This window comes from Pelobates fuscus, chromosome 1 (genome assembly GCF_036172605.1).
Source record: "Pelobates fuscus isolate aPelFus1 chromosome 1, aPelFus1.pri, whole genome shotgun sequence".
In the NCBI taxonomy this organism is placed as follows: Eukaryota; Metazoa; Chordata; class Amphibia; order Anura; family Pelobatidae; genus Pelobates; species Pelobates fuscus.
In genome coordinates, this window is record NC_086317.1 from 204,126,087 (window position 1) to 204,140,084 (window position 13,998).

General features: G+C 43.5%; 1 protein-coding gene across 1 annotated transcript in view; it reads left to right on the forward strand.

Moving 5' to 3' along the window:
- The first annotated feature begins 2,355 nt into the window (after positions 1-2,355).
- The window catches only part of OPRD1 (opioid receptor delta 1), a 33,373-nt gene continuing 21,730 nt past the window's right edge, over positions 2,356-13,998 (forward strand). Inside the window, exon 1 of the mRNA XM_063444450.1 lies at positions 2,356-2,690. Coding sequence (XP_063300520.1) covers positions 2,455-2,690 — 236 coding nt within the window. The 5' untranslated portion in view covers positions 2,356-2,454. The remainder of the gene's footprint in view (positions 2,691-13,998) is intronic.

Genomic DNA, 13,998 nt, shown 5'->3' on the forward strand with positions numbered 1-13,998 from the left:
GCTCAATTGGATTCATGTCTGGGGAACGGGCGGGCCAGTCCATAGCATCTATGCCTTCATCTTGCAGGAACTGCTGACACACTCCAGCCACATGAGGTCTAGCATTGTCTTGCATTAGGAGGAACCCAGGGCCAACCGCACCAGCATATGGTCTCACAAGGGGTCTGAGGATCTCATCTCGGTACCTAATGGCAGTCAGGCTACCTCTGACTTGCACATGGAGAGCCCCCCCCAAAAAATGCCACCCCATACCATTACTTACCCACTGCCAAACCGGTCATGCTGGAGGATGTTGCAGGCAGCAGAATGCTCTCTACGGCGTCTCCAGACTCTGTCAAGTCTGTCACATGTGCTCAGTGTGAATCTGCTTTCATCTGTGAAGAGCACAGGGCTCCAGTGGCGAATTTGCCAATCTTGGTGTTCTCTGGCAAATGCCAAACGTCCTGCACGGTGTTGGGTTGTAAGCACAACCCCCACCTGTGGACGTCCGGCCCTCATACCACCCTCATGGAGTCTGTTTCTGACTGTTTGAGCAGACACATGCACATTTGTGGCCTGCTGGAGGTCATTTTGCAGGGCTCTGGCAGTGCTCCTCTTGTTCCTCCTTGCACAACGGTGGAGGCAGCAGTCCTGCTGCCTGGTTGTTGCCCTCCTATGGCTTCCTCCACGTCTCCTGATGTTCTGCCCTGTCTCCTGGTAGCGCCTCCATGCTCTTAACACTACGCTGACAGACACAGCAAACCTTCTTGCCACAGCTCGCATTGATGTGCCATCCTGGATGAGCTGCACTACCTGAGCCACTTGTGTGGGTTGTAGACTCTGTCGCATGCTACCACTAGAGTGAAAGCACCACCAGCATTCAAAAGTGACCAAAACATCAGCCAGGTAGCATAGGAACTGAGAAGTGGTCTGTGGTCACCACCTGCAGAACCACTCCTTTATTGGGGGTGTCTTGCTAATTGCCTATAATTTCCACCTGTTGTCTATCCCATTTGCACAACAGCATGTGAAATTGATTGTCACTCAGTGTGGCCTCCTAAGTGGACAGTTTGATTTCACAGAAGTGTGATTGACTAGGAGTAACATTGTGTTGTTTAAGTGTTCCCTTTATTTTTTTGAGCAGTGTATATATATATATATATATATATATATATATATATATATATATATATATATAATATATATATATATATATATATATATATATATATATATATATATATATATATATATATATATATATATATATATATATATATATATATATATATATATATATATATATAAACCTATAACTATTGATTAATGGTTAACAGTGGCAAAGTATCCTCAAAACCCCTTATTGGTTAGAAAGGGCAGATTATGTGAATCAAGCCCCAGGCAACTGTTAAATTACCATTTATCAAGATTTCAGTTCTTTGAACATCCATCTCCTTTTTATCCTGCACTGAGTAGTTTCTATAAACCTTACGTTACAGCTGTCTATGTTTTGCAACCATATTATGTATTGTAAAATATAATTTAACTGACAGCACAGAGATATGCATCAACCAACCTTTATTTGCAGACCTGGTGGGATACTGTATTTATGATTAGTAATTAAGGTATGTATTGGAAGGAAATGAGGATATCATGAAGCCAATGCATTTAGTTGGAATCTGGAGCTTAATATAAGGATTAATGGTCATGATAGATGTATATGTAGATAAGTAACACCTTATGTTGTAGAACCCAAAAGACGTGAAATGCACAATGACTAAGGATGGTGTTAGCAAATAAAAATTGGGGTAAGTGAAGCTATAAGTGGATACATGAGAGAATGCTTGACCTGTGTTGTAAATGAGGGAAGTGGAAGATAACAGCTGAAGGCAGGAGTGCAATGCTGATGAAAGTGCTGGGTGGAGGAAAAAGGGCTGGTTGCAGAAATACTTTGATCAATTGTGTAAAACAAGCTGAAGCTAGGGGAACTCAGTATGCTGGACAGAAACCAATGATTGTTTTTCACTTGGGACTGTGCAAGGGCAAGGGACATGCTTCTGATTTGATTTTTCTGTTTCATACGTGTATGTGAGTATTGGGGAGTTAGGAAAGGCAGTGTTTGTAGTGAGCATGGAGTTGATAGTTTTTCTGTAGTGGAGGGAGGTAGTGGAAACGTGGGTGCAGAAAGGAGTGAAATGCAAGGTAGGGAGAATTTCAGGTTGGGGAGGGTGTCCTGTCTGCTGGGAATGAGGAAATGTATGAGTGGGAATCGAAGGGAGGTGTAAGAGGAGGGCTTGCCTGTAAAAAAGGAAGGAGCCTTTTTCTTTCTCCCACTCCCTCTTCTCCGCTCAGTTGCTGTGGTTCGAGTATCCTGTCCTCAACGTTCTCCTGTCTCCACGGCAACGCGGACTCGGGTACCACTTGCACTTGCAACAGTACAAGGAACAGGAAAGAGCATTTCGCCGCAGCTTAGTAATGGATCTAGAACTGGAGCTGTCCTCCTCCAGTCTGTACCCAGACTTCCTCTTCTCCAATGCGACACAGAACTTGTCCTATTCTCCTTCATCCAATGCCAGCCTCGGTGTCCCGGGCCAGGGATTCTCCAGGAATCATGCTTCCATTATCATGGCAGTGGCTATCACTGCCCTCTATTCTGTGGTGTGTGTAGTGGGGCTTCTCGGCAACATCTTGGTCATGTATGGGATTGTCAGGTATGGAGGTGTGTGAGGGTGGGAAGCGGTAGGGGGCGAGGGACTGCCATTAACTCTTCCTTAACCACACTAAAACAGGCTTCACTTTCTCTAAGATGGGATAGAAAACTCAAGCGGGAATTGAATACATATTTCATTATTTCATGTGCCCGGTAACTTAACTTGCACTAATAGCCAACTTCCTTCATGTATGCCGAAGACAGAGTAAGGGGTAATTTAGATCGATAGATAGATTATGTTTGCTTGTTTTACTTCTAATATACATGTGTTTTACCAGTATCCTTCTGCTCTGTTTGTACCTTTAGATACTATATATAATTACATGATGAGAATATGTGATGGAGTGTGCAAGAATTGTATCTTGTTATAAGAGTGTATATTACTATGTAGTTATGTGTGCATCCTTATATCAGCACCTAATGCACATCGTTATAATTGACCGAAAACTGTGTATATGTATACAATATTCATTCACATTATATATATGAGTATATTAGTATACACACACACATCTTATATGCAGTCAGTCTCAGTGTTGCTAGGTGTACAGTAAATATGCCTTCACATCACTGAAGGTAGAAAAACTATCTTTTGCAATCAGCACTTACAAATCAACCTTAGTCGTGTAAATTCAGGATGGTTTTATAACAATGTCAATCTTACATGGTGACTCTTCAGTGCCTCTAGTTACAGGTCTATCTCTGAATGTTACCAAACACATTGCAGCTTCTTCTATTTCTAATGATAAGTTTACCATATTCCTCATACATTTACATATATCGCTCTATAATTCCTACCTATAATTGTTCACTTCAACTCATCTCAATATAGCTGCTCTAACTCTAATCTCTCCATATAACCTCTCCCCCAACTTCTCATTTAACATCTCCCTATAACTCATTCTATCTCTCTTTATAACCTATCTCTATAACTCCTCCTATCTCCCATATAACTTCTCTCTATAACTCCTCCTGTCTCTCAGTATAACCTTTCCCTATAACTCTTTCTTTCTCTCCATATAACCTCTCACTATAACTCCTCCTATCTCTCTGTATAACATCTCTCCCTATAACACCTCCTATCTCTCCATATAACCTCTCCCTATAACTCCTCCTATCTCCCATATAACTTATCTCTATAACTCCTCCTGTCTCTCAGTATAACCTTTCCCTATAACTCTTTCTTTCTCTCCATATAACCTCTCACTATAACTCCTCCTATCTCTCTGTATAACATCTCTCCCTATAACTCCTCCTATCTCTCCATATAACCTATCCCTATAACTCCTCCTATCTCTCCATATAATCTCTCCCTATAACTCCTCCTATCTCTCCATATAACGTCTCCCTATAACTCCTACTATCTCTCTGTATAACATCTCTCCCTGTAACTCCTCCTATCTCTCTATATAACCTCTCCCTATAACTCCTCCTATCTCTCTATATAAACTCTCTCTATAACTCCTCCTATCTCTCCATATAACCTCTCCCTATAACACCTCCTATCTCTCTATATAACCTATCCCTATAACTCATCCTATCTCTCCATTTAACCTCTCTCTATAACTCCTCCTATCTCTCCATATAACCTCTCTCTATAACTCCTCCTATCTCTCTATATAACCTATCCCTATAACTCATCCTATCTCTCCATTTAACCTCTCTCTATAACTCCTCCTATCTCTCCATATAACCTCTCTCTATGACTCCTCCTATCTCTCCATATAACCTCTCTCTATGACTCCTCCTATCTCTCCATATAACCTATCCCTATAACTCATCCTATCTCTCCATTTAACCTCTCTCTATAACTCCTCCTATCTCTCTGTATAATATCTCTCCCTTTAACACCTCCTATCTCTCCATATTACCTCTCCTTATCTTGACACCTCCTTTGTCTCCATATAATCGGCTCATTTTACTCACCATATCCACTAACATCTTGTATCTGTTTTTTTAAACATAAACACATAATGTTATAGCAGTTAAGAACAGACCATTATAGTCCGCTGGGCAGATTCAAAATTAAATTTCTAACAGTTACTCTGCTATGTTCTAGTAATTAGACTGTTACTAGACTATGCTACATCCAGTTCCCTTTTTTTTTTTTTATTAATAAATGTAATTTTCTTATTTTATGATGCATGTAGCACTGATACAGACTGTTCCACAAGTCCAGCAATCTATTTGTTCAAGAAGATGTTCCGTTCACTAACGTCAATGACATACTGTGATATGACTAGAAAGTGTTCCTACAAAATACTTTAATTTGTCAATAAATTCTCATCCCAAATCATGACCTGAACTCATTTTCCCTGATTGCGATGTATTGGATTCCCTATTTCAGACATCAGAACCTCGGAAGAATTCTATTGATACATTCATGATCCTTCCTGCAAGGTGACCTGAATAATATTCAACCTCTCACTTTCTTGTTAAGGGACATAAGCTGATTTTCTGGAAAAGTAAAGTCCTTAAAATGCATTACCTCTGCAACCTTGCAAACAACTTTATAGCAATTAAAATGTCATCATCACTCATGCACAATTAACAAGACCTATTTGTTATCTGGAAGGTAAATAATATTTTATTATTTCATTTTGCTCGTCAGCTCACTGGAAAATATAAAGATAACAATATTATTAGCTAGAATTCTCTGCTTATTCAACAAGTGTGATGAATGGATACAATTGCAAAATGGTCGATCAGACAGGAAATTGTGGTTATGTGAAAATGTATGCATGTTTCACTCCCAAACAATATATTTCTTATCTGTATATCTGTTGTACAAAAGTATAAGATGATTGGTTAATTATTCTTGTATTTTAATGTGCATAATACGTTATGCATAATCCATATTTGTCTCACACTTTGCTGCTTATTATCCACAATCTTTTCCATGCTGTTGAAACAAATAGCAATATTATGGGACACATACAGCTTAACCCCTTAAGGACCAAACTTCTGGAATAAAAGGGAATCATGACATGTCACACATGTCATGTGTCCTTAAGGGGTTAAATGGACACCATAGTCTCCAGAACCACAACAGCTTAATGTAGTGGTTCTGGTATCTAAACCCTGACCCTGAAGGCTTTTTTTTGTAAACACTGCCTTTTCAGAGAAAAGGCAGTTTTTACATTGCTGCCTCGGAGCACCTCTTGTGGCAGTCACTCAGACGGGGTTAGTGCTGCAGTGGAGGGAGTGAATTGATTCAATGCATTTCTATAAGGAGATGCTGATTGCTGCAGCACTGCATTTTGTTGCGCATGTGCAATAGCCTCCTAATGCTTTCCTATGGAACAGCTTTAGATTGGCTGAGATCAGCAAGACTGGTGATCTCAGCCATGTAGGTGGGGCCAGTTGTGGCGTGACTGGCGCGGCCATGAAGAAAATATTTTTAAACGTTTAGTCTCCACGTAGAGAGGGGCCAGATACCTAAATACATGCTTGTATTCCTCACACTATAGTGTTTCTTCAATCTTTGTTCAAGGAGTGATTGCTGGTAAATTCATCAACTTCCTCCTTCTCCATGTGACTTTTTCCTCCAAACATGTAGAACTTTCATTGATAGATCTCTTGTCCAGGTTCAATTTGACAGTTTGACTGTATCAGGATATTTGTGTATGTATGTAGGTTGCATGTGCCATGTGAATGCTGTAGGTGTTATGGGTCTAATGTTACTATATATGTTGTGGGTGTCATGTGATGTATGCATTATCAGTGTCAAATAGGCACATATGTTAAAGGTGTCATGCGTTCTCTATGTGTTATGGTTTCATGCAGCTTCTATATTTATTATTAGGTTTGATGAGGTCTCTATGTATTTACTTTATGTGCTGTATGTCTCATGGGTTCACTGGGTGCTCTATTTCATGAGTAGGTGAATTATGGGTGAATATTGGGTACCAATACCAATGCAGCATTTGGTCTTAAGCTATGGTGTAGATGTTATAAAAAATGAAGCCATTTATTTTTTTTTATTTAAAAGAGGTGCAGTTTGAGAAATGTCACCATACTGAATGCAACTAAATTTTCCTTTGCAGCTCTACTGGAGTGTTTAAGATGCTTCAGTGGACCTTCAGCTCCAGGCCAAATGTCCCATTACGCAATAACTTCAGTAAACAGTAGCTACAAAACCAATTTTATCTTCATCAGACATGCTAAGCACTACTAGCCTTGCAGTAATAATTTCTGTCCCTCAGACCTAGCAGTGCTTATAATGAAGACATTCATAAATATTGTTTTACTAGGATAGAATAAAAATCTGTTTTGACCCATTATGCCCATCAGTGTGGAATTAGGCGTCCTACATACACTTTACAAAAGGAACCCAAGTGATCTTTTCTGTATTCCCTCATAATTACATGCACCTCTCTAATCTTTATTTCGCCTGATAAGTTGCTGATGTCTCTATTCTCTCACCCATCATTTTGGTTTGATTTCAAATCTACATTTAATTATAGAGTTCATTGGTTTCCTAGATGGCAAATGGCAAAAATGTCCTTTCATTGTACCTGCACTTTAATAATGTATGAAGTGTCCACTCAGTTCTACACTCTATTCCAATTTGACAATTTTTATTTTGTCAGGAATCAAAGTTCAAAGTAATGGGGATACAGAAGAGAAGAAGGGTGGGAGGGAGGGGGGAAGACATAAACGCCATTGTTTATACAGTTATGTTACGTTGTGTGATACATTGTTTGATACATTGATCACCCCTGGACCATTAGGCGTAGTGTGTTGTTATTTACATTACATTACATTACAGTGTCACCTTTTGTTACATAGTAGCTTAGTACCAAGTAGTTAATGTGATACAGCAGTGTTTATATCATAGCAACTGTCTACAATTTATGACAGCTGTCTACATTATATATGGCGTGTAATTTTTTTTTTTTTTTTGGAACAGGGCGGGGGTACAGAAATAAAAAACAAATAAAAGGGTACAGGGTTACAAATGATCAGTGTTTACACAACATCCTTGGGTTTTCCAGTACCTCTAGCTCTTGTGTCTAGTGTCGTGTTTTACAGGGTGCCCCCTTTATAACGGTGTGTGTCTCCGTTAGCTTGGTGACTCGCCCTCCGGGTCTTTGCCTGATTAATGGCTTATATCAGCCTCGGGGTTACCCAAGTTGGGTCCTAAATCCCCGTCTGTCTGTACCTCCCGTGTAACTGTAACCCCTCGCGTGTATTGTGTTTGGACATTCCTCGTCCCCTCTCTTCTGCGAGGTGCAAACCTTTGCTCTTGGTTAACGTAAGTGCATATTGGACTCTGTCTTTCTGACCGAAATATCTCCCCCCCCCCCCCTAACTGAAACTGTACAACTATTTACACATATTTACAATGTGGGTATTCACCTTTTGCGGGTCTCCGGGACCCGAGCGGTTCAGCGAACACAAGAATGGTTGGGTGCTGCTGCGGAGCATGGTATATGTGGGCGTGTATATATAATTCTTTTTTTTTTGTATTATGCGTTTCGCGTATCATTGCCTTCTCGTGTTGTGCGACCTTGTAGGTAGTTATCCCATTTCCCTATAACTTCTTGAACCGACTTCCCCGAACTGAGGTGTTTTCGTGCCATTTGTTCATAGTCCAAGTTCGTGGAGATTTGGCGTGTCAGTGCTACCCATAATGGTGCCTCCCCCTCCTTCCACGCTCTTGCAATCAGAGTTACTGCCGCTATTAGGATATGGAACACGAGAATGGAGTCATTGTGGTCAAATTCCTTTAACCCTATAAATAAAAGCCCAAGTTCCGGTGTAAGCGTGATTCGTTTGTGCGTTATGTCAGCAATAAGTCCCTCCACTTTGGTCCAATATGTTCGGAGGCGCGGGCATGTCCACCAAATATGGAGCATCGTTCCCTTGTCTGTGCCGCATCTCCAACATTTGTCTGTTGACCCTGGATATATGCGTGTCAGTCTTGCGGGCACCATGTACCATCTATATCCCAGTTTCCTAATTTGTTCGAGGTGTGAGGCACATGTTGTTCTCCCCTTGTGTGCAGTAAATGATGCCCTCCATTGTGTTTCTGTAATAGTGGTGCGTAGGTCTGTCTGCCAGGCCTGCTGGTGTGTGGTAAGGGTGGGGGCATCGTGAGTGAGCATCGCATTATAGCAGAGGGAAAGTGCCTTTCTCGGGGGGGCGAGGCCCTCACACACTCGTTCGAAGTGGGTTCTAGTTCCCCGTGGGTCGTTGAGGCTGATTTGGTCCTGCAATATTGACTTGAGTTGTAAGTAAGGGAAAATTGCTCTTTGTGGGAGGTCGAAACTGGTCAGTAAGTCTGGCAGTGGCAACAATGCTCCTCCTGAATACAGATGTCTAGTGTGGGTACATCCTCCCCTCTCCCACATGCGATGGTCAAACGTCGGGTGTGCTAAGTGTATGCTACGGATAGGTGCCACAGGTGACCATGGTCCTCCAGAGCACAGCCTCTGGCGGACCAGGTCCCAGACTTTAATCATCACATTCGTGGTGGGCAAAATTGAGTCCAATCTAGGCCTGTGGTGGCGTGGTATCCAGAGCCAAAACTTCAGTTCTGTCTGTCTGGCCCAAAAGGACTCAATCGCCACCCATTGGGGCGGGTTTCGTTCGACGTGGGTCGTCAGGACAGATGCTACTATGGCTGCTCTGTAATATAATCTGATATTGGGTAGACCTAGTCCCCCCGCCTCCACTGGGCGGTGGAGAATCTCAGTCGCCACTCTAGTCCTCTTCCCAGCCCACACAAATTGCACTATCTGTCTCTGGATGGCGTCTAAGTATGACATAGGCACTTTAATCTGTATCGTACGGAAGAGATATTGAAGTTTTGGCAGTATTGACATTTTAACTGCTGCTATTCTACCTCTCCATGTCAGGTATCGATTTTCCCAGGCTTTTAGTGTGTTTGTGATTTCCAATTTTAATGGTTCATAATTGGAGCAGTATAGGTCGTGTATGTTTTTAGTGAGTTTTATCCCCAGAAATGAGATATGGTCGTCCCTCCAGTCCATGGCGAAGGCGTCCCGAAGTGTCCTCACATTTTCCCCCTCTTTCCCCACCTCCATGGCTTGGGTTTTAAGCACATTCAATTTATAGTAGGAGTTATCTCCATATGTGTGTATTTCTGTCATTAGGTCCGGTAGGGATGTCTCTGGGTGGGTAAGGGTCAGCAGCACGTCGTCGGCGAAAAGGTTTGTTTTATATTCAATGTCCCCTATGTGAACCCCCTGTATGGATTTGTTCTGTCTAATCCGCTGCGCTAGTGGTTCTAGGGCCATGACATACAGTAACGGGGAGAGCGGGCATCCCTGCCGCGTTCCGTTAGTTATTTGAAACGGCTCTGAGAGGAACCCCGCGATCAGCACCTGGGCCGTCGGTCTGTGATACAGTGCCCGTACCGCTGAGAGGAACGGACCTGGTATGCCAAATTTGCGCATGACCGCCTCCAGAAACTTCCAGTGTAGGCGGTCAAACGCTTTCTCTGCGTCTAGGGACACCAGTAGTCCGCCCCCGGCCTCCCTCCTAGCCATGTGGTACGTTAAGTCCAGAACCTTACGGGTGTTTTCCGACCCTTGTCTACCCGCCACGAAACCCACCTGATCCGTGTGTATCAGGTGGGGTAACATCGCCCCCAACCTGTTCGCTAGTGTTTTCGCAAAGAGCTTTGCGTCAGTATTTAAAAACGAAATTGGTCTGAAGTTTTGGGGGGGTGTGGGGGGTTTGCCTGGTTTGGGTAGGGTTATGATGTGGGCCGCTAGGATATCTTTGTGCAATGCCTGATTCTCAACTGCATTTCTAAAGGCTCTGGCTAGTTGCGGGGACAGGACTGTAGCGAATGTCCTGTAGTACGAGTTGTCAAACCCGTCGGGTCCCGGCGCTTTCCCTATTGGAAGGGTCTTGATCGCTACCGCGATCTCCTCCTCTGTGATATCCTCGGTGAGTGTTTTGCTTTGTTGGTGTGTCAGTTTCGGGAGATCCATCGTGGACAAATATGCCTCAATGGTTTCCGCAAGTGGTTGATGTGTGCGTGGGTCGTCTTTTAAGTTGTATAGGGCGGCATAGTAGCCAGCGAAAACATCGCTAATCCCTTTGGGGGCCATAATTTTCTCCCCCGTGGGCGACATTAAATATGCTATCTTTTGATTGGCTTGTTTAGCTTTAAGAGTGTTAGCGAGAAGCTTACTCGCTTTGTTGCCTTGTGCATATGAGGTGGCTCTGAGTCTTCGCAAACATTGCCCGGTCTTTTCTAAGGCGTGTTGGTGGAGCTTCCTAGTGACCTGTGCTATTTGGGTTTTGAGTTCTCGTGATGGGTTAACTTGGTTTTGAGCATTTAGGTGGTAGAGTTCCTTTTGCCATTGCAGGGATAGCTGTTTCTCCCGTTTATGTACGTATGCAGTTTTGCTGATAAGGATTCCTCTAGCCAGGGCCTTGTGTGCCACCCAGAGCGTACCCGGGGAGATGTCAGGTGTGTCATTTTCTAAGAAATAGTGTTGAAGTGCGTGTCTCAGTTCCTGTGCAAATTTTTTGTCTTGTAACATCGTGGGTTGTATCTTCCAGGGGCTCCTATGTGTAAAGTCATATTGGTCTTTCAACTCCAGCGTGACCGCTGCGTGGTCCGACCATGTTATGTCGCCCACCTCACACTTTGTCACCTGGTCTAGGGCTGTCCCTTTTATTAAGAACCCGTCTATCCGGGAATAGGAATTGTGTACCTGAGAGAAGTGGGTATACGCGCGTTCACGTGTATGCATGATTCTCCACACGTCATACATGTGGTGGAGGGCTAGGAGTTTCTGTAATTGTTTGCAACTTTTTTGGAGGGTCTTAAGCCTAAGTCTGGAGCTTGTCAGAGTCGTGTCTACCATGGGGTCTAAAATGTGGTTGAAGTCTCCACAGACGATCTTAATTCCCCCTTGTAAATGTGTCAGTTTCTATAGTATGGAGCTGAGGAAGTTTCTCTGGTTGGTGTTTGGTGTGTATACGTTGGCAATAGTGTAGAGCATATTGTTAAAGAGTCCTGTAATTATAACATACCGTCCCTGATCGTCTATGTCCGCAGAATGCAATGTAAAGCTTATAGAATTGCTGATTAAAATAGATGCTCCTTTCGATTTGGTTGGTGCCGTAGAATGAAACTGCCAGGGATATCGTGATTGTAATGTGTTAGGGTGATCGTTCTTTCTATAGTGAGTCTCCTGGAGACACACTACGTCCGCCCGTATGTTCCTAAGTTCCCTCCCCAACATATGTCGTTTAACCGGGATATTCAATCCTCTAACATTCATGGAGCATATTTTCATGGGGGGTTGTAAAGGAATGTTGTGCAACAATACCTATAGATTACGTCTATGTTGGTCAGGGGGGACACCCCTCCCAGCTCTCTCAAGCGGGGCATCCAACCCTCAAAAACGTGTGAAGTGTGTGTTCGCTGTGGAAGCACTGCTTTTTCCCAGTAGTTCGACACAGAGGCCAAGTCTCCTCCTAGTGAGGTCCAGGGCGGAGAGTCGGTCCCAGCTAGGCCGACCACACGGCCGTAACATTTAACATAAAAACAGTATATGTTTAACCAATACAACATAAACATTAAAAAAAAAAGAACTTAACTGCCAGGATAGTGGCTGGGCACAGTGGAGTGGTGCCCCGGGGCGGAAGCGTTTGGCTTCCTCCCAGAGAAAAGGTCATTCCGTACTTTGGCCATTTAGGAATGGTATATTATGGTAGGCTCTGAGTTCTAGTAAGAGAAGGTTGCTTAATCAAAAGTGAAAGTTGGGCTCAGCAATGCATTCTATCTAGGTGATCTTTTTTTTTTTTTTTTTTTTACTCTTTATTTTATTTATTTATTTATTTTAATTTTATTTATTTTTTTATTTTTTTTTTATTATTTTTTATTTTAATAATTTTTTTTTTTAATTTTTTTTTTTTATTTTTTTTTGGGTGGTGAGCTAGAGCTAGGGTGTACATCTGGGGCATACGGGGACTTTAACCAGAGGTGGTAGCACCCCTCGGGTCTTTATTCCCCTCGTATTCAGCTCCCCTTGATCAGTTAGGGGGTCACCCAACCCCCTGGTCTGTTGGCATATCTCCCACCCACCCCCCTTTCTCTGCCCAGGGAAGAGATCAATATACTTGCTGTGCAATTCAGCCCTTCTTATGACACTTGAAACAACATGAAAGTCCCTTCATCAATGTCTCTTGGATTTCTTCCAGTCCGGGGACAGTCTTCTCTGCTGCGGCTCTGTTTGTGTACTGGTCGGGTCGTCCAGTCCCCAGCTTCGGAGTATCCAGTCTCCTTCTTCTGGGCTGTGGATCATGGTCGTTTTCCCGTTCTTGGAGACCAGCAGTTTTACCGGGAATCCCCATCGGTATGCCAGGTGGTGTGACCGTAGCACTGTCGTGACGCTGTGGAAGTCCCTGCGCCTTTTCAAAGTGGCTGCTGAGATATCCGCAAATAGGAGGATATCCCTGTAGGGATCCGGTAGGTTTTTCTTTGCTCGGCTCGCTCGCAGTATCTCCTCCTTTGCATGATAGTAGTGCATACGCACCAGCACATCTCTCGGTGTTTCTGGGGGCAGGAATTTAGGCCTCGCCGCACGGTGCGTCCTGTCCAGCAGTAGGATGTCTATTGGCAGGTCTGGCGCCACGGAGTGGAGTAACTCAGTGATGTAGGTCTGGAGATCCGCCTGTGTGACTGTTTCTTTAACTCCGCGTATGCGGATGTTATTGCGGCGTCCCCTGTCCTCGAGGTCCGCCATTTTAGACTCGTGTGGGTCTATTTTGGCTTGTAGTGATGTGAGCTTACCTGCGAGCTCATTGTGTGCGTCGGCCATTTCCGCCATTTTATCCTCCACTGTGGAGGTCCGGGTTCCCAATTCACGGACTTCGTTCCTGAGGTCCCCCAGAGCAGTCTGCAGTGTTTGCAGCAGTTTAGTGGAGAGTGCATCTAGCATAGTTTGCATAATCTCCTGTGTGAGCGTTGCTGCTGGCGGTGTCACCGTGTGTGGTAGCTCCGGTTCCTCTTCGGCGCCATCTTGGTCTGAAGTCTGGGCCTGTTGGGCTTTGTGCTGGCTTGCCCTGGAGGCAAAAAAGTTGGATTTTTCTGTTTTCTCGGACTTGTCAGCGGTCCGTTTAGTTTTGCTTTGAGACATGGTCGATAAAGTATGTTCGGCAGAGCGTTAGTGTTCTGGATTATGGCCGTTTTCGTACGGAGCTCTCAAGCCATGCGACCTCTCCGTTCAGAGTCTAGGACACGCCCCCGTTCTACACTCTATTCCAACATTATTTAACATTCCAATCTTGTGCCTAGGTAGTGATACCACTTTCTC